The sequence below is a fragment of the Haliotis asinina genome, chromosome 12, assembly GCF_037392515.1.
Source record: "Haliotis asinina isolate JCU_RB_2024 chromosome 12, JCU_Hal_asi_v2, whole genome shotgun sequence".
Classification (NCBI taxonomy): domain Eukaryota; kingdom Metazoa; phylum Mollusca; class Gastropoda; order Lepetellida; family Haliotidae; genus Haliotis; species Haliotis asinina.
This window is the reverse complement of record NC_090291.1, coordinates 56,155,739-56,178,877: the sequence shown is the minus strand read 5'-3', so window position 1 is coordinate 56,178,877 and position 23,139 is coordinate 56,155,739. Positions and strand designations below refer to the sequence as shown.

The 23,139-nt window shown below is 40.5% G+C and overlaps 1 protein-coding gene across 1 annotated transcript; it reads right to left on the bottom strand.

Moving 5' to 3' along the window:
* Positions 1–487: 487 nt before the first annotated feature.
* Positions 488–21,039, bottom strand: LOC137258194 (sodium- and chloride-dependent glycine transporter 1-like). The gene is made up of 15 exons (XM_067795773.1): positions 20,971–21,039; positions 20,068–20,280; positions 19,575–19,706; positions 19,231–19,419; positions 17,755–17,884; positions 17,048–17,180; positions 14,877–15,011; positions 12,299–12,402; positions 7,883–8,007; positions 7,176–7,288; positions 6,551–6,679; positions 6,044–6,143; positions 1,722–1,822; positions 1,117–1,284; positions 488–625 (listed from the first exon to the last, which is right to left on the bottom strand). The coding sequence occupies exons 2-15, from the start codon at positions 20,276–20,278 to the stop codon at positions 488–490; spliced, it is 1,908 nt and encodes a 635-aa protein (XP_067651874.1). The 5' UTR covers positions 20,279–20,280; positions 20,971–21,039.
* Positions 21,040–23,139: the final 2,100 nt, after the last annotated feature.

The following is a 23,139-nucleotide window of genomic DNA, read 5'->3' as shown; positions in this document are numbered from 1 at the left end:
ACTTGTCTTCACAAGGCATCAGACACATTAAAGGCAATACAGCAGCATTATCAATACTGAGGCATAATACCGTATGGATGACAGCATCTTCATAATTGCATAGAGCGACATTTCGATGAAGATTCTCCGAACGTGTTTAAGCCAAAAGTGACTACAACAAAGTGATGACAAGAATGTATACCTAGTGTGTTATGACAAACAGCAGGTTAACATTACCAACACCATGTAATTGAATAACACGTGGTACATGATTGCTTGAGGCTAGGTTGGGACTAATGACAATAAATAGCATAGATGATGAAGTCAATAAACAGGACGAGATTAATTTCTGATCAACACCAAAACGATGTGTCCAATAACATGGAAGGAAACTGACATACAAGAAAGTACGGGGTTTTATGAATAACATGGATAGCACTATATATATATATATATATATATATATATATATATATATATATATATATATATATATATATATTACTATCTAAGATTTACAACACACGGATGAAATGAAAGTTTCTCTCAGAGTAGTGGCTTTGCTGTTTTTATCGACGTAAAAATCCTTCAGTGATGACTTGGATGGACCCCAGGAGCTGTCCGGTTTCAAGGAATTCTGGAATCTCTGGAACATGGTGCAAGAGCATTCATTTAACAACCTGTATTGGATGATATCTTCGAAAATAGGTGTGGATAGATCATCATACGGTTTACCGTATGACAAATATGAAGTCCGATGCAGTTCGCTTTTCGTATCATATTCTCTTACGACTTCTCCAACAGCTGCCTTTCACAGCGACAGGCCCTATACAAACTGCCCTGTAGGTTGCCCTCGGCAACCATATCCTCCTGCCAGCCAAAAAGACCTGATACAAAACACTATAATTGTCACATCATATTGAACCTACGTGAGTTTAGATGTGTGGCCCCATTCTTAATTATGATGACGTTTGTTTTGGCTTTAGCTGGGGTTTCAGTCATGCGGCTGCTGTTTGACGGGCATTCCTCCTGTTACATATTGACAGCTTATATACATTTTATTTCATGAAAACCGCATTCCTTGCGGTTTACTAGGTAGATTGATTTAGGGTCAGTTAAGTTCACATTCATGCCCACCTGCAACAGACTCCCTTCCTCCTTGTAAATGGCCTTGACCATCATCACAACCAATGGGATTCCAGGGACGCTTGCTGCACACCAACCAATGGTGGCGGCGTAGTCGGGGTACACGTATTTCCCATATGTCGGTGACTGGTACTGAGCCAGAGTGAAAATAAAAGTCACCTGCAACAACAAATATCAGTGGTTACATCATGGATATTTAAGCATCGGTGTGATTAGAATGACAGCTGTCGCAAACTCGATATCAGGGCAAAACATAGACCATCTTATGAAGACGGTTGTAATGTAAATGTAGAGGACATACTTGCATCACTTTCCAAAATTACAGTTTCCAATATTCCCATACAATAGTTATTTTCATCAAGAGTGCAGCTGTGAGTTCAGTCGTTGAAGTCTACCAGCACAGTTATCAATCATGGACTTTGAGATTACTGCCCCCTATTTACCTTCTGGGACACACTTCCAGTTCACACTGAGACTGTAACTAAGTTCTCTATACGCCTCTTAACTTAGTAACCACGCTGGGTTCCCAAGTAAGGATTGTATCAAAAGGACTGAGTAACAACAATGTTTGTGAATGTAAACGGTGTAGATCCTACCAGGAGCATTGCCGGTGTGATGTAGCACCAGGTTATCTTGAAGAACAATGGTGCGGGTCTTCCGAGCATCAGTTCAATATCCGCACTCAAACGATCCACGCCTGAAAAAACGAAACACACTTTGGTAAACAAGGTGAAATTGTAAAAGTGTTAGCACATAGTATTTACTTTGGTATGGTTGAATGAGAACTATCCTCAGGTGGTGAGATCTAGAGTACTTCATCCCGGGAATAAGAAAATATAATCAGTATTCAAAGTTAGAATTCATACGTCAATTGTTTTGATGAAAACTGTGACGATTGCTTGATTTCTTCAAAAGTGACAACTCATGGCGCCTCGTGGCAGCGGCTGTCATATGAATAGAATCTGTCATATGAAGCATCATTAAAATCATTGGACAAGTGTTGGTCAGTAATATCACATAGCTTGCTATAATTGATATGGTTATTAAAAGGGCCTTGTCGGTGTAATTTACAACCCCTTTCCACCAAACACGAGGTAATGGGGTACCATAGTGTGCCACATACCGCGATTTGATAGCAATATTCCCTGTCGGTAGTTCTTATGTGTATCAGTTATAATCTTCATGATAGTACCAATGAGTTTATTTAGGGTGAAATACGGTAAGGTTGTGGATGCCGTAGCAGGGTTGAACCGCACGTGAAAGCTGTGTCAAGAAGTCGCGTGAGTGAGGTTTCAGAAGAGGAATGTACAATCAGTCGAGGTCTTCTCCACTGCATGTTTGTTAATGGATCAGCAGACAGGATATCATTCTTCTGGTCCCCAGGAATCGGATGAACAACGAATTGGTACTACAAAGTACTCAGTAGAAGGATATACAACATTTCCGTTCTTTAAAGACTATATGGACATAAGATCAAAAACTTTAATTATTATTATTGATTGTTGAAGAGACTGAACAAAGATCAATTGCTGCATTTAAAAGAGCTTACAAAGATATTGAAGTACAAGTTTTGGTCTTTTGGATAAGACAGATACATGCTTCAGAACTGTTAAAACATAGCGTTTAGAGTCTCTGCAATCAGTTTCTGCTGATGCTGTTCTAGGGTGTTGCATCAGAGGTTGAAGGTGATGACATTGCCTCAGGTTCAGAGGGGGAATGTAGGTTTTACAAAGCGGAGATGAAAGCCTTCCGTAAACGCCGGGATTTCTCCTTTAGACCAAGAGGAAGGTATCAGAATGTGTCTGCTGCTGTGTCTTCTCATTCTAAGAATGCTTTTCATGTTAACCCATCAAGTTTATACCCTATGCAGAACCAGTCCTTTCGTTCTTATTTATTATTTTTGGTTGGCACGGGTGCCCCAAAGCTATTGATACTCTACGTCATGGTTACATCATTTCTGTTGTAGAAAGTACGGGTACACATTTGCCAATAATAACCTATAGGCAATCACAAATGCAGAGTTTGCTACTGATGCCATGCAGGAACTCCCGAAAAACAAGTGTGTTATTCAGTTAGACACTTCACCTCGGTCTCGATGCAACGTTCATGTAAAGGCGACTCATTTTAGACTTGTGATTTGTAAAGCACTTTGTGGAAAGAAAAGATCTGAAGGCTATAAGGCTGCCTTGGATTTTGTCAAAAGGACTGGTTACATGTTTAAATGTGACTTCAGGTTACCATCATATTGATATTCACCCTAGTCAGCAGCAGTTTATGGGATCTGCTACGACGTTTAATGTAGAAAATTTCTGCTTTACAGTGATGACGTTTGGTCTCTCTTTTTCCCTGTACATTGTTACAAAGTGTTTACACACTTTACATATACAATGGAGGACAAATTCAATTAACATTGTAGTATATCTTGATGATACTTTTGGATACGATGACTCAAGAGAATTGTGGGGATTTTGGGGGGATTTAGATCAAATTGTACTTTCAGTTTCGGGGGAAAAAGCAGGAGATATAAGATGTGATGTACTTTTGAAGGCTTCTTCGCTGCTTTGCCTAGATTTACAGTGAGAAGTGTGGCTAGTTTGACTAACAAGATTATATCGCTGACTCCAGTATTTGGTCATATTTGTTGTCTGCTTTCTTGACAGATGCATGCAGAGATTAAGAATGTGTGTATGAACTTTTGTTCTGGAGAAACAATCTTCATTTATTTAAACCAAGATTGTTGTCAGTGAGTTGTGTGCCCATGATTGCTGTTTTGTTTTTCAGATGCAAGTGATATCGGTAGTGAAGGTTGCATTCCAAACTCTCAGAATGTTTTTTCAGAGCACATGGGACTCGGAACAGGCTACCGTAAATTCAGCTTGGAAAGAAATGAGGGCTGCCGACATAACTTTAGCAAATCTAATGTGTGTAATGGTTCACAGTAAAGCTTTGCTGTCACATTGTTTCGTGCGGATGTTTCAAAATAGACTTACAAATGTTTGATATGTCAGTGTTACAGCCAGTCATTGCAGAATAAGGTTAAAGTTCAGTTGGATTACAAGATCGAAGAACGAAATGACTCATCATTTGAGCAGGTTTGAAGATTCAGAAGACTGGAATAGAAGAGATTCGGTTTTCTGATCCTGGATAAAAGGCGGGAACGACATTCCATTGGCCGTTTTGTAAATCAAATTTACACTAAGTTAGTGAGGTTTCATTCCAGAGTTTGGGTTCCTGGCACAGAGGCGGTACACAGGTACACAAAGCAGTGGGCGGGGGATAACACCTGGGGTGTCCCAACAGTACATGTCACACCAAAGGTTTGTTTTGGATAGCCAGACACAAAAAACTCTAATTGTTCCGACTTCTGCCCCGTAATGCCCAATGTTGTTTTAGAAGGATGAACCTAGACACTTTCAGATATGATACAGATTAGTGCTAACAATTCCATTACAGATGGCAGCAAGAAAGACCTATTTGATAAATTCAGTGGGCCCATTATTGCCATTAGAATGTTTTTCAGTTGGGATATGAAAGCAGCTGGAATCTTTGGTCATGAATTTACTAAATCAGTCTAAGAAAATTGTTTACAAATCAAAATAAACTTTGTCAACTCCCTAATACAAAAGAGGTTTTAAATTATGGCGAAAGTGTTCGTCAACGTTTGATGAAGTGAGCTGTTTACTGGCGAATTCCTATCATATCGGATTGCATATTACCTCCCTTATTCAACAAAGCAATCATTCGCCGACTGCAGTTGAAGCTATGTATGATATAAGATAAGCTCACAAAACGGTGGGTTTGCAAAATGCATTGGGGAAATGATCTTATCCAAAATATCAGAGAAACGGCTATAAGACATTAACGTGAACCAGTACAGATGAAAAAAACGCTTGATGCTGACATGTTGCCAAATTTGGATGATGCGTTCACTGTTAGACTGTCTCATTTCATTTACGTTTTTTCAGATTTGCTGTAGTTGTTAGTATAAGAAGATCAGATGTAACATTCTGTGATGGATAGATACATGCGCGTTTCCGGGGAAGAAATCCACACTGATGTATATAGAGATGGTAAATATTGTTATACTAAGGAATACTAGGTTAAAAAGTTAAGTTGTTTTTGTAAAAACAAACTGGATGTTACACCCTGTGGTGAGACGCACATATTTCACATTTCAAAGCCAGAGATATTTTTATTGAAACATTCAAACTTGTAGGGGAGGATGTCAAGAAAATTGGTTTGCATATTTTTCGTTCCCGCGGCGCCACCAGTGCTGCTCGCGCAGGTTTATAAGACCGTCTGTTCAACAGACAAGGCCGCTTGGCCTCTGAAAACGTAAAACGATTATGTAAAAAGATTATGTAAGAGAACCGTTGAGTAACACCGGTGTTGGGTGTGTAAGAATAAAATGTCGGAACACATCTACCCATTTTGTATTAATTTCGAGCTGTAGTAGCCATATTTTATGTTCGGTTCATCGAAGAGAATTAAAAGTTACCATAAATGAATTTATTTGGGTTTGGTTAACGCAGCGGGGTTGAGTTGCACGTGAAAGTGGTGTTACAAAGTCACGTGAGAGAGGATTCGTGGTGTCTGAAGAGGAATGTACGATCACTCGAGGTCTTCGCAATGTGCAGGCGAGCAGCTTTAGCCATTAAATTGACTGATTTAACAATTCTGTATGTTGGTAATGCAGTTTAGCAGTTGAAACCGTGAGGCACTGTTTGTACACTGTTTGTACTAATGTACAAGTGTTTAGGAAGAGTGAGGTCTGTATGTACCTGTGCAATAGCATGTCGACCTGAAGACCACGAACGTACTATGTACATAAACCTGCTCGTCTGTATGTTTGTTATAGAAATTAACTATTTTATGTTCGGTTGATCGAAAAGAATGACAACATAAATGCTATACCTACCATATATCCAGCCGAGAATGATGCACTCCAGAAACCCGTAGAAGATTAGGAAGATGACGACAAAGTACCAGTCAAGGAGTTGGAAAATATACATTCCGCCCTGAAAACACAAATGTCAAAAAATGTTAACAAAAACCGAAACTACCTTGTCCTGGTAGGTTTTGGCATGGTAGTTGTTAGCACGACACTCAGCTATTTCAGCTGTCTGATAAAATCGAGTGTGAACTGACCCTACGAACGATATTGAGGTCAACGATCCACGCCGTTGATATGCAAGGACCTGCCATCCAACAGGTTATAGAGCAGCATCCTCCGAAGCCACTTGGTATATATATACCAGCAGACCTGATTCACCCTTCAGCAAACAGATGTAACTGTACATGATGTAACAAACTCATCAGACTGCACTGTGCTCTACTACAAACCTCAGTAGTGAACAGTAGACCCGGCAGAAAGGACAGAACACAATAACAAACTCATCAGACTGAACTGTGGTCTACTACAAACCTCAGTAGTGAACAGTAGACCCGGCAGAAAGGACAGAACACAATAACTAAGTGTAACGACGACTCGCCATTTCAGCAGCCAAGGGTACTCATCCAAGATGGCCGACGTCACTGTTTCCACCATTGAGAACTAGCAAACCGATGAAAAATACGTTAGAAAATAGTATTTAATTTTCTCATTCATTTACGCGAAAAACGGACATTTTATGTAATGGGCTTTTACATATTATGATAAATTACTCTAATGGATTTTCTATATACCAGTTTTGTGAGAGTATGTAGCATTTCCGCAAACAAATCAGTCAACAAATGTTGATACGGTTTGAACATTAATTCCCCCATGACGAAATATTGCAGATTCACTCTTGTTTGTAAGTAAGTGAAATGTCAGTTCAAATCATCATTGCACTTCAGCTAAATTTACATTAAGCTCGTCAAATCCAGTTAATGGTGATTATATCTTCAAGTAACCGATCTCAACTGGATCGTTTGTATCAACAATCATCTAAACATTTTGGAGGTATTTAATATTTATCGATTTATTAATCACTAGTGTAAGCATTTAACCATCCATAACAATAAACACAGAAGCAGTGCTTGTACAATCATACTGAAATCTTCCTCACCAGAGAATCAAGCGCCAACAAAATCAGCATCACAAAGAAAATAAAACTCCACAGTTGCGGAAGCGGAAGTTGAGCCAAGGCTTCTGGGTAGATCACAAATCCAAGTCCTGGGCCTTTACCAGATACAAAACAAAGTAAATGTAGTGGAGATTAAGAACTGTTTTGTGTAACGTCACACAATAGTAGATTAGTCTAGCACGGTTGTCTGTCAACTTCAAATGAAATATCAGCCAGGCCAAGATCCTCTTTTCTCCCCCTTCCGATTAAACTGACTTGTCAAAGAGAATTCCTCGTCTCTAAGAGTAAGTATTAAGACAAACATTTCCGCAGAATATATAATGAAAACGTTATTGAACTATTGGCCTACAACTAACAGGCTGTAGAGAGAAGCCGAACTGTCGATAATCAACACAACTGAAATGGGAATAGTCACAACAAATTTAAATATGTGTAAAATGTCTATTGTAATGATTAAAGCCCTCGCATTCCTGTGGATGGTTCTCAACTGGGTTCTTGCCGTCCGTCTACTTCTTTGTTTGCTTCCACTAAACATGCTAAGTGTTTCATGTGTGTTTACAGTTTATGAGGACTGTGACTTCCTGGTAATTAATGCAGTTACATTTATTTAATGTGTGTGTGTATGTTCCATGGTTTGACTTTTGTGACTTTTCTTGAATATGCCTGTTATACCATCGTTTAGCACGTACCGGAAGACACCACATCACTGATCGGGATGTTAGCCTCCTGAGCCATGAAGCCAAGGATGGAGAAGACAACCAGACCGGCAAACAGGCTTGTTCCCTCACTCACGAACGTACAGATGATGGCATTCCTTCACAACAACAAAACGTACTCGAAATTACAGAGAACAAATAAATGATAAATGTGTGCAAGTTTAGGACTGAATTACAAGCTAAACCTAGGATCCTAAATTACAAACATAAATATGCTGTGTTTGTTTTGTATCAGGTTGAAAACTTAAAAAGAACTGTTGTCACATTAGATTATGTCCATTTAACCATCACGCACACTCATTCAATAATTTGTAGCTGTAGCTGGATCTGTAGCTGTGTAATTATGTGTGACAATATACTTGCTCATTAGTTCATGTTTGAAATGTAAAATTGTGTAGGAAAATGTACTACAAACAAGAAGTATGGGGACACCCAAAATATTTACAGTCATGCATAAACATGCACGTTGTGAATTCATTTATTTCCATGAGGTAAATGCAGCTTTTGTGTGCCCCAGGGCACTTTAAACGACACATTTGAACATGCGGTAAAGCAACTGATTCAATATTCGTTGAGTGTGAGTGAAATGTAACATTGTCAAAAACAGCAGAAACAAGGGTGTGGAAACACACTAGCACCATCTTTGTTTCAAACGCCTTAACACAACAGCCTAGTGCTTGCGGAAAACAGACCTCCCCTGCAGCTTTGGGCAACGTTTCCTTTAAAAGCAGCCAAAGACAGTATTAAAGGCTGACGGCTTCTTCACGCTGCCTCAGCGCAGTGCGTTAAGCACTAACGACAAAAGCAGGGTCATTGCATGATTATAGGATAGAGAATCCCAAAGAAGTGCTGCTTATAATCGTCAGATGTCCCTCTCTGTCCTTCGCAGTCCTTCCACTCACCCCCCACCCCAAAAATATAAAATACATCATGGTCAGATGGCTGCTATGTTGTCCTCTAAGCCCCTCGGAAACTAGTCACAACTGCAAGTGTCCAGTTGCCACAAGATGCATGACAGGTCTGTGGTCCTCATATATTTTAGGGTCTTCCCATGCTTCTTGTTTGTGGTATACATAAATGGGCATGTAACAGAGACGGCGATAGACTGTAAGATAACGTGTGGTCATCATGTCCCATTACCTCGGCTGGACCTGGGGAGCCGTGGTCAGCAGGACGCTTTAGACACATGGCCGCTTGGCTTGTAGAAACATATACAAGGTAAGCAATAAATTTTATTAAAATATACTCTCCTAAAGAATTTAAGTAACATACGAGATTTTCAGTGACTATAGTTAACATGTCAACGACAGCCATAAGAAGTTCGGTTGCTGTTTAACTAGATTTCAGTAATATATACAGTTAGGGTGTTTCGGTGTACAATACATGCAGATGGCAGGTATGCACAAAGTACAGGGCATCATCGCAGCTTCGTCCGTAATTGCGGAAATAGTTGTGCCTGCTTCTGACACTTTCTGTTGTCAGGAATCAATTCAAATTGTCCTTCCGATCACCTTTCTGGAATGAACAGGTGTTAGACAGCAAAACGCTGGTGCGGAAGGGACATAGGGCATGTTATTGTGCGGAGCTAAGCTGCATAGATCGTTTCACCCATAAATACTACATAGCCCAGTCATTGAGGTGCGTGGTGACACACTTGCATGTAGGCATAACCAGATAAAGTTGCATCATTCATTGACAAGGATGAGTGTTTGCTGTTACATCTATGAGCAAGAATCCGTCAATAGATAGCATTACCATCTAGTAACATACTAGGATGCAAACACAGCGATCGATCTCCTAAATACAAGAAAGGCAATGATACTGACGTTCTTGAAAGACATTTAACACTGATATTGGTTGTAGAAAAATGGCAAAATCTAAGTGCGAAAAACTTCAACCTTGCGGCAATCAATGGTGGTGGATCAAACTAGCAGCTAGAGGTCACACTCCATCTTTGGAATATAAACATTCGGAATAAGGTCTTTTTGATGCTGTAATGCACATACTGCCGTCGCATTTCAATATGTCCAGTGTACGACCCTTACTCCACGTGTGTGAAATACGATTAATGTCGAAAAGCGTACATAAAATCTCAAATGGTGTTCTGCAGCATATACACAGAAACGTTGCTTCTCATTGTAAACAAAGAAACAGTGCATCAATAATACATTACCCTTCCTTCGTACTCCAACTTCTATATGACTCTCATAGAAAAAAATAGAGGCAACTGTTGAAACTTTAATATTAAAAAGTACATTGACTGAATCCCCATATTGTAATATATCTTGATGATGCAAAGTTTCATTTGAGGGTACGTGGGTTATATTGTGTCATGTGTCACAATCACACTCACAGTCACTGACCCAGGTATGTTGTCCCTCGAATGAAACAAAATCCATGATTAAGAGCGTTTATGAGTATTAACAAGGAGGATAAAAGTGGCGTTCCCTTGTTATCAGTGACATAAACTGAACCCACACCGATCAAAACAATCGCGAAAATATAATGATAGTCATGTAACCATTTTAATAGTTCATCGTGACATTAAAAATAGGTTCCTGTTAAAACACTTTTACTTTGAAACTAAAAAGAAAACAAAAAGAGATATTTATAAAAATAAGCTGTCCCTAATGTCGGGTCGACCGACTACAGGGTAAATTCATTTTAACAGAACTGGATCCATACGCTTTTCACTCGAACATCTGGTACTGGAAGCGACCTAGGTCCCGTATAACAAGTGGGAGCGCTCAAAGGTAGCTGCGAACCAGGGCCCTGTTTCAAAATGTTCTCAGAACTTTTCTCGTAGCATTCAAAGCTCCTGTGTTACAGTATAGGAAGTACAATGGCTACGGGAACACTTATGAGATCTAAGGCTTACGAGAGTTTTGTAAAGCGGGCTCCAGCTTAGTACTCGAAGTGGCGCCTCGCGAGACTTACAAGCCCTGTATTCAAAATCCTACCAGTTTAGCTGAGATAGGAACACCCTCAAATATTGAATCATGTAGCTCACCGCGATTGGTAGGTATTATTTGTAAAGAGAAACCGTGGATGGAACTGGATGAGGCCTATGTAAGAGATGACACACTATAACTATCTGAAAAGGGATTTACAGTAACACTTTGTATCATAATTATGTCTGCCTTCGCAACCATATCGGTAAGTTATCACCGAGAGTGTAAACTAATGACATACAAACACAAGGCAATATGGTACAAGTGTCCAACTATACATGTACCCGTGTCAAGGTGACCGCCTTGCGCAATGTTTACTTAACGCTTTATCAGAACGCAATATCTAAAGTGTATGAAACAGTTCAGAAATTGCAGTAAATCCCAGTGAGCTCATAATACACACCCACTTTCTGTCATCCTTTCACTATATAAAACCGGACATTGACATTTTCAGAAATAACTTGGAGAAATAGCCAACGTGATATGTGGAATGTTTTGAAGGCATGTCCTTTGTTAGGTAAAGTGTTTTGGTATCGGGTGATCTTAAATAATGAAATTTGGATAGGGAACATTTCACATGGGTGTGCATCAAATGATAATTGATCATATATCATAACGGAATATTGGACTTTACAATGTGCTGTCGTGCTAACAGTAAGCAATTCAGCTAGCCCCAAAGGTGTGACAGATGCGTTTCATTTCCGGGAAATGCATACATCAAATTCTAATAACGAATCCCATGACAGAAGTGTATTTTATTTGGTTAGTTTGTGCCAATATCATGGACCTCTACCAGTATGGCGAGGAAACAATGGAAATATCGCAGTATGGTCTGTGGGTGGGTGTGATTGGTTGGTTTGTTGTGTAACGTCACACTCAGAAATATTCCAGCTATATGTCAGCCATCTGTAAATAATCGAGTGTGGACAAAACAAACCAGTGATCAAAAGCATGAGCATCAATGAACGCAATTGGGATATGATTACATGTGTCAGCAGCCGGATCCTGTTAGTCGCCTTCTATGACAACCACTGAAAACCACTTCTAATCCGGATCTACACGGGCAGTGAGTGAGTGGGTGAAGGAATGGGTAGGGTTTAGCGGTGAACAATATTTCTGTGATATTTGTGGACCATGGAGATTTGGAAGTTGGAATATGTCTTTCCATCAGGACACACAGCACACAACCAGAGGAAACATAACTCCACGGCTCGAGTGATAGCATTGAAAACGGTCACTGTTTACATTATAATCGGAAACTCGGAACGTGCAGTTGTCTTGTTGAATTTCCATATCATCAATACTGGTCAAAAAAAACTTTTCATTGAATAATCTAGCGCTCGGATATTGGTGTTGCGGAACCGTAATGAGCCAATGTGTCAGAAGTAAGGCTTTCGTATAGTTTTAGACTTATAACTCTACGGGGTTAAATGATTACCTGAGACAGTTGGTGTTGAACCCGTTGTAGCTTGCCATGGTGATGAGACCGCCCCATGCTGGGCCCAGCGAGTAGAACACCTGGAGACAGGCCTCCAGCCACACCTGCAGTAGACCAGAGACTCATTTTTACCAATCTGTAATGTGTGCAAACAATGAAATGGACGTATCAATCACATTAAAAATTTAAATACAGTCAAATGCACGCTATACAGCGGTGATCTAACGACAATTGAGTCTGAACCAGACAGTCCAGCAACAGGGAACTGATGACAGCCAGCGAGCCTGACCACTCGCGGTCAGTCAATACGCATGACCCAAGTAGACCTTCACTGGTAATATCTGTCCCATGCTGACAACAGATAACAGGTGTGTTCAGCGATGCAGTAATCTGTGATGTTCCGATACAAAGGTATACCATTTGTTATAATCGGTAATATTAATCTTTGAAAAGCAATCTATGGTAAAATGGAGTTCAATGTTATCATATTTGTTGGACAAATTTCAGGTTATTCTGAGTGTGTTTCTAATCAAGCATATCCTTTTAATATTTATTGAAATATATTCTTTCCATATTATTGTGTGAAAGTGTCATTACATGTACGATAGATAATTTCCTAAAAATACGATACATGAGCATGGACTGAAGCATTTGTCACAGGAAAGTAACAACTACATGACCGATGTATGAAAAAGTCTGAGTGTCGTGTGCTATAAACGGTGATTCTGCTGCTTGAACTGGCCAACGTAAGAGAATGCAAATTGTGGTATATGAGGTTATTAAACACGAGTGCCCTTAATGAAACTTGTACATCGTGAAGTAATATGTTGGCAGCACCTGCCATGAGCCGACAGTGTATTGAAACATATTTCCGTACAATACAGTACAGCTGGTGCAGTACAATACAGTATTGTAAAGTAAAGCACCTAACGTGTTTGCAACGTACCGATTTCTTATATATGGATTACACGTGGATTTGTCCCAATATTAATTAATTCACTGCCACTAAACATCGTCTCTTCCAATTCGCACTCACAGCCACATCAGTAAGTGTGCTGTAGTGTCTAGTTCAGGACAACCATCGGCCAAATATTTCTAAAATACAAAAACCTATGTAGCCAACCATATGAGACCTATTTATTATGATTTAATCTGCATTCTTAATCTTTGTCTCTACTGCGATGTACATTGCCTTGTCAGCTACCTTGTTCCTCTTTCACACTTCCATTCATTACTGTATATGATATTTATGGCCTTATTGGTCATCCCTCTTGTCATCACATCAGCTGTACAAGGAAATGCTATTGGAAGTCATCAAGAACTAGATTCACCCGATCGAAAGGCATCCAGGGCATATACTGACAAACACGGTGACGATAGTCACCCATAGTCGCGCGGCCAGATGTACATTTCAGATTTATTGTATATGCAGCGGTGTTTACCTGAGCTATACTCTTTTGAACGCCTGGGCAATGTTGATTTCGATTCATGTTTACCGAAACAGAATGTCTTTGAAACTGTTTACACAAGTGACGATGAGTCATGAGCGGTAATCCGGCGTTTGCTAACGACACAGACACTAAACACAGATCAATGACGTTAGAAGATGGCAAAGATACCATTAGAAAGAAACGGCAACACGTGAAACACACGTGTCCTCCGTAGTTAACGTCTTTGAGTGGGGTTTGCAGAAGTTGGAAAGGGAGATAAGGACAAACTTTAAAGATGAACAACTTTTTTATTCACTTCTATACATATTGTGGTCGCATCACCTGAATAAAGAAGTTGTTCATCCTTAACGTTTGTCCTCATCTCCTCGGTAGATATGTGATCAGTCAAGACATGACCTCTCAATATGAAATATGAAATATGAAATTACCACTACTGAGGGGTGCCCAGAGGCACTGACAGAGAGACAGAGATAATGTATTGTCTGACAGATAACAGAGGAGACCAAGCTCGGTGACTAAAGACTAGGATCATAGAAATATTGAAGAGACAGGTATAACGAGACATAAGGGAAATACATAATGTACATGCATATCACAATAACAAAGAATATTGATCCGGGGATCACGTTCCATCCTCTCTAATTATAAACATAACGCACACTTGGAAGAGCATATAAAGTTTGCATATATGTACGTATAAATTGTATTCAGCTGTAGTGTTAATTCAAAGGTAGACTAATTGTACACAAATAGCAGAGGCAATACAGTCAGTGGTAATGAATGCGTCTAGCAGCCATTGTGGTCCAGCTTCAAGAGTACACGAAGACAGAATACCCTGGGTGAATATAACGATCTGACAGACAGGTTCAAGAAATAGCTTTACCAAGCTTGAAAATCCTGGATACTCGAGGATTCCAAACAACTTCTGTCGCACAGTCTGAATATAGTGACTGTCATCCTATTGTCCTGTCCTCAGTCCTCATATAATGCGTTAAGAAATTGTACAGAAAAAAAACCGCGCAATACTTGCCTGAAGCATAATGACTGCTGGACCATTTAGTAGAAGATAAGTGAGATAAGTGACCGGGACGTGACAGTGAGCTTCTTTGTGTTTGTGTGCCACCCACCTGTATTTCCAGCAGTTTGCTGAAGTCAGGAGTAAGGTAGAACATGGCACCTGAAGGTCCTCCAGGTAACGTCAAGCCACGGACCAGCAGGATGGTGAGGATGATGTAGGGAAGTGTGGCAGTGACGTAGACAGCCTGCGATAGATGGAACAATGCGTCAGCCCGTATTCCAGCATACGTCACACTACACAGAACGTATCTCTGCTTATACTAACATACGTGTCATATATACGCAAAAATCACCAGTACACAATCGGTACTCTGCAAACATTTTACACATCACGACCATTCTAAAATATGATGTACAGTTCCCATATGAAATATAGAGCTGGAATAGAAACTACGATTGTTGCATGTATGTATTATAATTAAGCCCGCAGACAATAGATAAGGAACTGATAACAGACTTAACCCTTTACCTTACCCTGTCATAGAACTTTGCAAAATTCAACACGGCGAAACGAGATGTAAAATCAAGATGACACAATGCTTGGTCCTCGTGGCAACAAGGCCGCCAAGGAAGACTGCTGTTGATACTTCACTCTTCACTAAACTCTGTACACAGCCTTCGTTGACTTGAGAAAGTGGTGAGCACATGTTTGCTAGAAGACAATGTACTATGCTAATGGCATGTCGATGGCTTATGGCATAGCTCTTATGGCACCACTTCTGCATTTCATTGGGATAACATTTGCCAAACGTGATTTTGACGGAGTTGTCACAGATTTTATGCAAAATATTGTTGTATTTGCATTCGGTTAAGATTTAGTAAAAATTCATTGTGTTTAAACAATGATTAATTTAGGGGGTGTATCATTATCTTATCTCTCAGTAGTGGTTAGAAAGTTATATCTAAATGCTTCAATGAGTCAAGTGAATCCATGAAGAACAACCCAGACTAATCCAACAGTCATTATATCCATTCTGGATTTCAGCTACAGGAAATATAATTGTTGTTGTTGTTGTTGCTAGATAAATATCATTATCACTGCCTTAATTGCTATTACAACTGCCATGTTCTAATCATGCCGTTGTAATTTAACTGCCAGTGATCTGTTCTGCTCCATAGAATACTGACATTGCAATGCTCCATGTGCCAGCGACGTCAGCGACGCATGTTATGATTAATGCTGGTTACTGAGGGCCTAATCTAACCTGAATCTTCATTGATGAAAGTTTAGTTTACTTTGTGATACACTTTGGGATTGTAAAACTGTTACACATTGAATTCATTTCCGTAAAGGACATCAACGCTTATCAATACCCTATTGTTAAATATTGTGGATACGTGATGTGTGCTGTTTAATCCTGCTCTCTATTACATTGTGTGGTTTGCATGTAAGTTCGTAAAGTTGTCAAATGGGGTTTTACTCCTCCATAATCTGATCTGGTCCCGACTTCTCGAAACAAACTTAAGTTTTCACTCAAATCTCAAACTGAGTTTGACAATTTGAAACAGCTGAATTTTTAACTCAACTGCATTTTTTAAAATAAAAAGTCCAAACCACAAAAGACGTCAGTCCACCAAACTCAGATTGTCGACTAAGTTTGAGTTTGATACCAAATTCCGTTCAGTGCATGTTCCTGCGTTTTCTCGGATCTGAGCGAAAACTTGAACTTCAGTCAAAACTCAGACTTAAGTTTGTTTCGAGAAATCGGGGCCTGATCCTTTTCGTCTCCACGCAACACGTTCTCTGTTTATAGAGCAGCAGACATGACCCGATGTCTGCGTCTGTCGCCCTATGTCTGTTTTGAACCATTCTGTGACAGTTGTACGTGTTGGATGTGCAACTGGCGACAACCTGTCACCACGAGCATTATGCCCTTTACAGTTTCCCATGGACACATGTCACAACAAACATGCTTAAATCCGACGCCGCCTCAAATTAAACTCCAGGGAAAATGACATTGCTAGGTTGAGTCGGTTAAACCACCCTACAGTCAATGTTAAAACCAAATCCTGATTCAAAGTGTAAAGAAACATATATTCAGTAATAAAACAAGTCTCAGTCAAAGTGTAAAGGAACCCAAATAAATGTTAAAAGCAGGACGCTAAAATGAAGTCTTAGCCCAAATGTAAGTTTACACGTAAAGTCAATGTTTCTGCTATGCATCAAAGGCAAAGTGTAAATGAAGGTGAAGTCAATGTATGGTATAGCATATGAGCTCACCTTTCCAACTGATCTGACTCCCTTCACAATGCATCCGAAGATGAGTACCCAGGAACCCAAGAGACACAGCGCCAACTCCCACTTGATGCTGCCCAGCTGGTCAAGACCTCCACTAATACCGAGGGCTTTATACCTGGAAACACATCAGGTGAGACGTGCTAACAGGGACACACCCACTGATACCGAGGGCATTATACCTGGAAATACATCAGGTGAGATGTGTTAACACGGACACACCCACTGATACCGAGGACGTTATATCTGGAAATAAATCAGGTGAGATGGGTTACCATGAACACACCCAATGATACCGAGGCCTCTATACCTGGAAACACATCAGGTGAGATGGGTTAACATCAACACACCCACTGATACCGAGGCCTCTGTACCTGGAAACACATCAGGTGAGATGGGTTAACATCAACACACCCACAGATACCGAGGTCTCTATACCTGGTAACACATCAGGTGAGATGGGTTAACATGGTCTTCGGTTATATTACAGCTTTCCGTATTGTACAAAAGCACAGAATCGAAAGCGCCCTTCTTGCATGTATGTCTGTGCTCGAGTGCGTATGCGTGTGCGTGTGCGTGTGCGTATGCATGTGCGTGTGCGTCTGTATGTCTGTGTGTTCTCGTTGACATCTTTCTCTCGAAACAATCAAAAGAATAAAATACATATTATTTTTACTATTGGAACTGCTTACTGCCAGAACTCCTCTGCAGCCGTGTGGGCCAGACTGTCATTGGCTTCCCTTCTGTAACTGATGGTAGTGTTGATGTACTCTGTCAGTGTCGAGTTCACATCCGTTCCATTTAACACTGTGGAGTTGTTGACTGAATACGAAAGAAAGACGAACTATTAGAAGATGCTGCCTTCCTATGACTAACTATGCTTAAAGAATGCATAATAATTCGTTGTGTTCTTGAGCGTAGCAATCACAATCATGCTCTACACGCTTTCAGAAAGTTTAAAGCTGGTAGTTGAAGAGTGGATGCCAACAGAATGAAGGAATGTGCCAACAGCTAATCGGAATTCTGACTGGTCAGTTGAATCTATATGACGTGGTTCCAGATTCTGATTGGTCAATTAAAGCTATATGACGTTGTACGTGATTCTGGATACTGATTGATCAGTTAAAGCTATTTGACGTGATCCTGGATACTGATTGGTCAGTTGAAGCTTTACCACGCGGTTCTGCAATTCTCATTGGTCAGTTAGAGCTATGTGAAGTAACTTTTCTTCATTGCTGAGAACAATACCTCACGGTGCCATCTGTTCGGAATGACATAACATATTGGGTTGCACTCAGTCGGATTTTGTTTGGCAGCCGCGTGAGGTTTCATTTATAATAACAGCGTTTGATTATGTTGTAATAATACTTAACATGAGTACACACACCCAATATAAGCTTAATGGACGGCCAGATAGTATGTTTACTGTTGTCGTTTTCACTATGTGTTCTTCATCTTTTTAAATTTTTAGGGATAGTTTGAATGATAACTTCCAAGTACCAAATGGCAGTATGATACCCTCAGTAGAAACCGCTATATTTTGAAGTCCTACAGGTGCACAATGCTAAAGGCTGCATAGTTGTGGCATTGAGGTGCATAGAATACTTACGTCGTTTGAATCAACGCACACAGTGGGGTATGTTCCACCAAAGACCCGTGACGCTGGCATGACATGTTACAATGGTGAGGCTCGGTGTAATTTCTGTAGATAGCCTTGACCTATTTATATTTGTGTTTGTTCTGCCATGCTCTTGCCACATAGTTGTACTGACACAGTTGTGTACATTTCTAAACACGAAAAGGTCAACATATGAACGTTAACGTACAACACGTCTTTTCTGCCGAGGAGATGTTCCTTTGAACTAACACGTTCGCCAAAAGTTTCGCTTCACTCGTCAGACTTGCTTTGTCTATTTGACGTTATATACTGAATGATTTCTATTCAAACTGTATCTTGATGCGCGAACAAGCCGATGGATACTAGTGTGGGTATGGTTAGCCGTGGAACAGCTTGCAGTTTGTAAACTAGTATGTAGCAAGGATGTGATACATGTCCCAGTACACATCTGAACATGAACGTGAATGGACCATCCTTTCTTCTTATATTTTGACAAGGCTTTACGCTTCAGGGCATGGATGTGCTGGGAACCCACGACTGGGAATCCTACCTTCAGGTCGCCCTAGAGACATGACTTGCAGGCTCCTCACACAGCTGTCAGTGTTCCACGAGTTGCCACAGTCCGTCCAGGGAAGAACAGCTCGACAGGAGAAGACGGTGTAGTACAATGCCCACCCGCAGATGGTGGTGTAGTAGACGACGGTGCCGGCAGACATTATCAGCATCCCAATTCCAACACCTGATGTAAAAGAATCAGTCTGAATGAGCTAGTATGACTACAAGTGCATGTCAGGTCTATCAGCAACTAAGCGGTCAATGCAATGGCGGCGTCAGGCGGAAGTGGACACCTCAAACGTCTACAAGTCAAACACGAACTGTTAATGTTCAACCTACCTTTCATTAACGGACATACGCTCCACACATGGGTTGCACTCTTTCCAGAAAACTGCCCCACTGCGACCTCGAGGAAGAAGAGAGGAAGGCCACACAGCACCAGACACACAATAAATGGGATCAGGAAGGCTCCTGGAAGAGAGACGCCAATGGAAGTTGTAGTCGTTGAATGACTGACTTTACGACATTCTTAGCATCATTCTACCAGTGTCACTCGAAGAGTACACCAAACTACAACCAGTACACTGAAATGTGGGAACTAACCTCGGACCTCGGTCTGAGTATATAAGAGGAATAGATAACGGATATCACCGAACACTCGTCAAAATCTCGGTGCCAAAGCTAAGATGACTTATAAATGCATCTATAAATTAATAGCTGTATGTTTTATATATCAACACAAATTTTCACTTTCATTCAGCCCGCAAGTGTCTTCTGCAGATACGTGACTCATGCCATAAAAATAAACAAAGTTTCCTTCATAAGTAAATACCTCCTCCGTTTCTATTGCAGATATAGGGAAAACGCCACAGGTTCCCAAGTCCAACACAGTAGCCAATCACAGACAAGAGGTAGTCGATCTGGGAACCCCATGCTCCTCTCTCTAATGGCTTTTGTAGTTTCTCAGAGTCGCTGCTGTCGAAGGATTCAGTCAAGGCGATCACCTCAGCTCCTTTCTCCCCGTTGTCGTTTCCAGAATCCATCACTGAAATATATCGAGTACTTGTCTGTCCTTCAAGTTACTCTTTATAAACAAATAAGAAAGAAATCGTTCTTTCAAATCAGGATTAGAAGCAAAGACGTTTGTACAGAGGGCGGTGCGATGCATGTTATATTTAGTGACGGATAGATTTTGTCCATGTCTCATAACATCAACAATGTAGTAGGTCTACTAAACCCTTATGGTACAAGTTTACTATCGATAGATCGATGTTGTCTCCACGTATGTATCACTAAAAACATAGACGTAGAGTACGTATATGCAATAACGCATTTCGACCGCTGTGGTCATTATGCACGTGGACACCCCACATCGCGGCGATGATATCCACTTCCAACAGGTAGGCAGGCACCCCACACGAATCCAGGAACTTACATCACGTATCTAACACGTATCTGATCTACACGCCATATATGAGATCTCTGTTACACAAATGCATTGATGTACACCCCATATATGAGATCCCTCTTGCACAAATGCATAAATGTACACCCCATATATGAGATCTCCGTGACGCAAATGCATTAATGTACACCAGTCACACAGGTGATCTCCCATACACAAATGTAACAACATTCACATGACATTTCTGACATTTCTGCCGTGATATCACTGTAATATTGCTAAAAGCGGAGTAAAACCATCCTCGTTCACTCACACATGACATCACCGTACCTGGAATGAGGTCTTCACAGCGTAGACTACCAACCCGTCTCACTCCGTCGCTCAGCACCAACAGAGAAGAATTCCCCCTCGCTTGTACTCGGGTCACATGACCAGTCATGGTTGACATGCTGTGGACAAATTGTAATTGATATGCTCTGTTGCGTTTGGTCATGGCAACCATCCCGTAAAGGTTGGAATTCCAATAGAGGCAAGTTCAGATGCATTGTCTTAACACTGACTGGCAGGTGAAGTAAATAATGCATTTTAGCGATGACTTTTCAGATGCAAGACTTGAGTCGATAGCTACATGTCGGTATATGCAGGTGACATGTCAGACGTTGGGTTATGCAGAATGTTCATTTTGTCAGATATGTACAATGTTAAAAGAGAGGCTAAAGCGATAGTTCAGCCTACAATCCTATCACTGAGACCTTGCGGTTTGAACGTATGCAGTTCACAATCCACATTAATTCAAGAGTTGTTTTTATTTCTTTGGTTTGCTCTGAGTCTGGGGTTTTTTGGGTTGTGTGATAATAACTTTACATCATTTTGGAAACGCGTAACAAGATACACTTCACGCCGATCTGGTCCTGTGTAGTCTCTTTACTATTGTCTATGCAGAATGTTAGACGTAGCAACTGTCGGTATATGAAGATCTTTAGACATGTCAACTCTCGCTACATGCACAATGTTTCCTTAGTTGTTAGTATATGCAGAATTCGAGACAGAACATTGTTGTAGTATTTATTTCACGTATGTCATTGCAGAATATAAACATTGTCAGATGCCTGTACAAATAGAATTATAACTTTATCAGGAATGAGATATCGCACCGAGATTTTGATGTGAACATACACTTCCAGACAAGACAACTTACACATTTCATGGCACACCTTGTGGCTGACCTGCCAATGCACTCCGTACTAAAGCCGGCACATACAGAGACATAGGTACATCTGAAGTGTGCAGTGTACCAGTACTGCCGGGCGGGTGACTAAAGCCACCACATACAAAGATATAGGTACATATGTCGTGTGCAGTGTATCAGTACTGAGCGATGGGTGACTAACGCCGGCACATACAGAGATATAGGTACATATGTAGTGTGCAGTGTACCAGTACTGAGGGGCGAGTGACTAACAACACGTGCTTGTTGTCTGTCTGTGTGCTGTGCTGTTGTGAAATCTTTAACACACTGAATCGTATTGTTTTCGAGTATGGTTCAAACCGATTAAGGCCTCTCAGCATGTGTGTAGAATGTTGGACAGAGCACGTCATATTTCCGGGTATTATACAGGTGAGATGTCATGTGTATTATACAGGTGAGATGTCATGTGTATGATACAGGGGAGATGTCATGTGTATTATACAGGTGAGATGTCATGTGTATGATACAGGGGAGATGTTCCCCAGGTGTTATACGGGATTGGGGTGGGGCTGCAGGGCTTACTCCGAGTGTGTGGTGAGATTTTAACTCAAATCCGCAATATTTTAGCCATCGTGACGGAAACTAGTTCCAAATTTCATGCTTGCTTGGCATTTAGAGTTTGTGGAAGTTGGTAGGTAACATGACAACGAATGGTATGAATTTACACCACCCTTAACATTTACAACACGACTTTGTCTTGTTATTTACTACAAACGTTATAAATCCATACCATTCGTTGTCATATAGTTGTAACTTATGATTATTTCATATAATTTAAAAAACAGTAACTAGATCATGGAAAATTGAAATGATACACTAACCATAAACGATTGATAAAAATATAATTGGCAGCAAAATCTAGCAACAGGACCTTACAAAGCTTCTGCTTCCTGCTCTAGAACTGATTTAGGTGTCCCAGATACCATATAGGGAAATGTATTATATAGCTTAGGTGTCTCGGTTATTATAGAGGGGACCTGTCCCAGGTATTATATAGTTGAGATGTGATATGTATTATAAAGTTGAGGTGTCCCTTGTATTATATAGGAGACATGATGTCATATGCATAATAGTGGGGAGATGTCCCAGGTATTGTAAAGTGGAGATTTTCTAGATTTTATAAGAGGGAACATGTCTCGGGTATTTTACAGTTGAGGTGTCCCGGATATATATTATGTAGGTAACGTGACACGTGTATTGTATAGGGAACGTGTTCCACGTATTATATGGGTAGGCTGTCGAGTGTATTA

Coding starts and splice junctions, on each gene's coding strand:
- LOC137258194 (XM_067795773.1), bottom strand. CDS start 20,278: ATGGATTCTGGAAACGACAACGGGGAGAAAGGAGCTGAGGTGATCGCC. Junction 15,012..17,047: donor GAGTCAGATCAGTTGGAAAG/GTGAGCTCATAT, acceptor CATCTATCGCAG/GCTGTCTACGTCACTGCCAC. Junction 7,289..7,882: donor CAGTGATGTGGTGTCTTCCG/GTACGTGCTAAA, acceptor TATCTGGTAAAG/GCCCAGGACTTGGATTTGTG.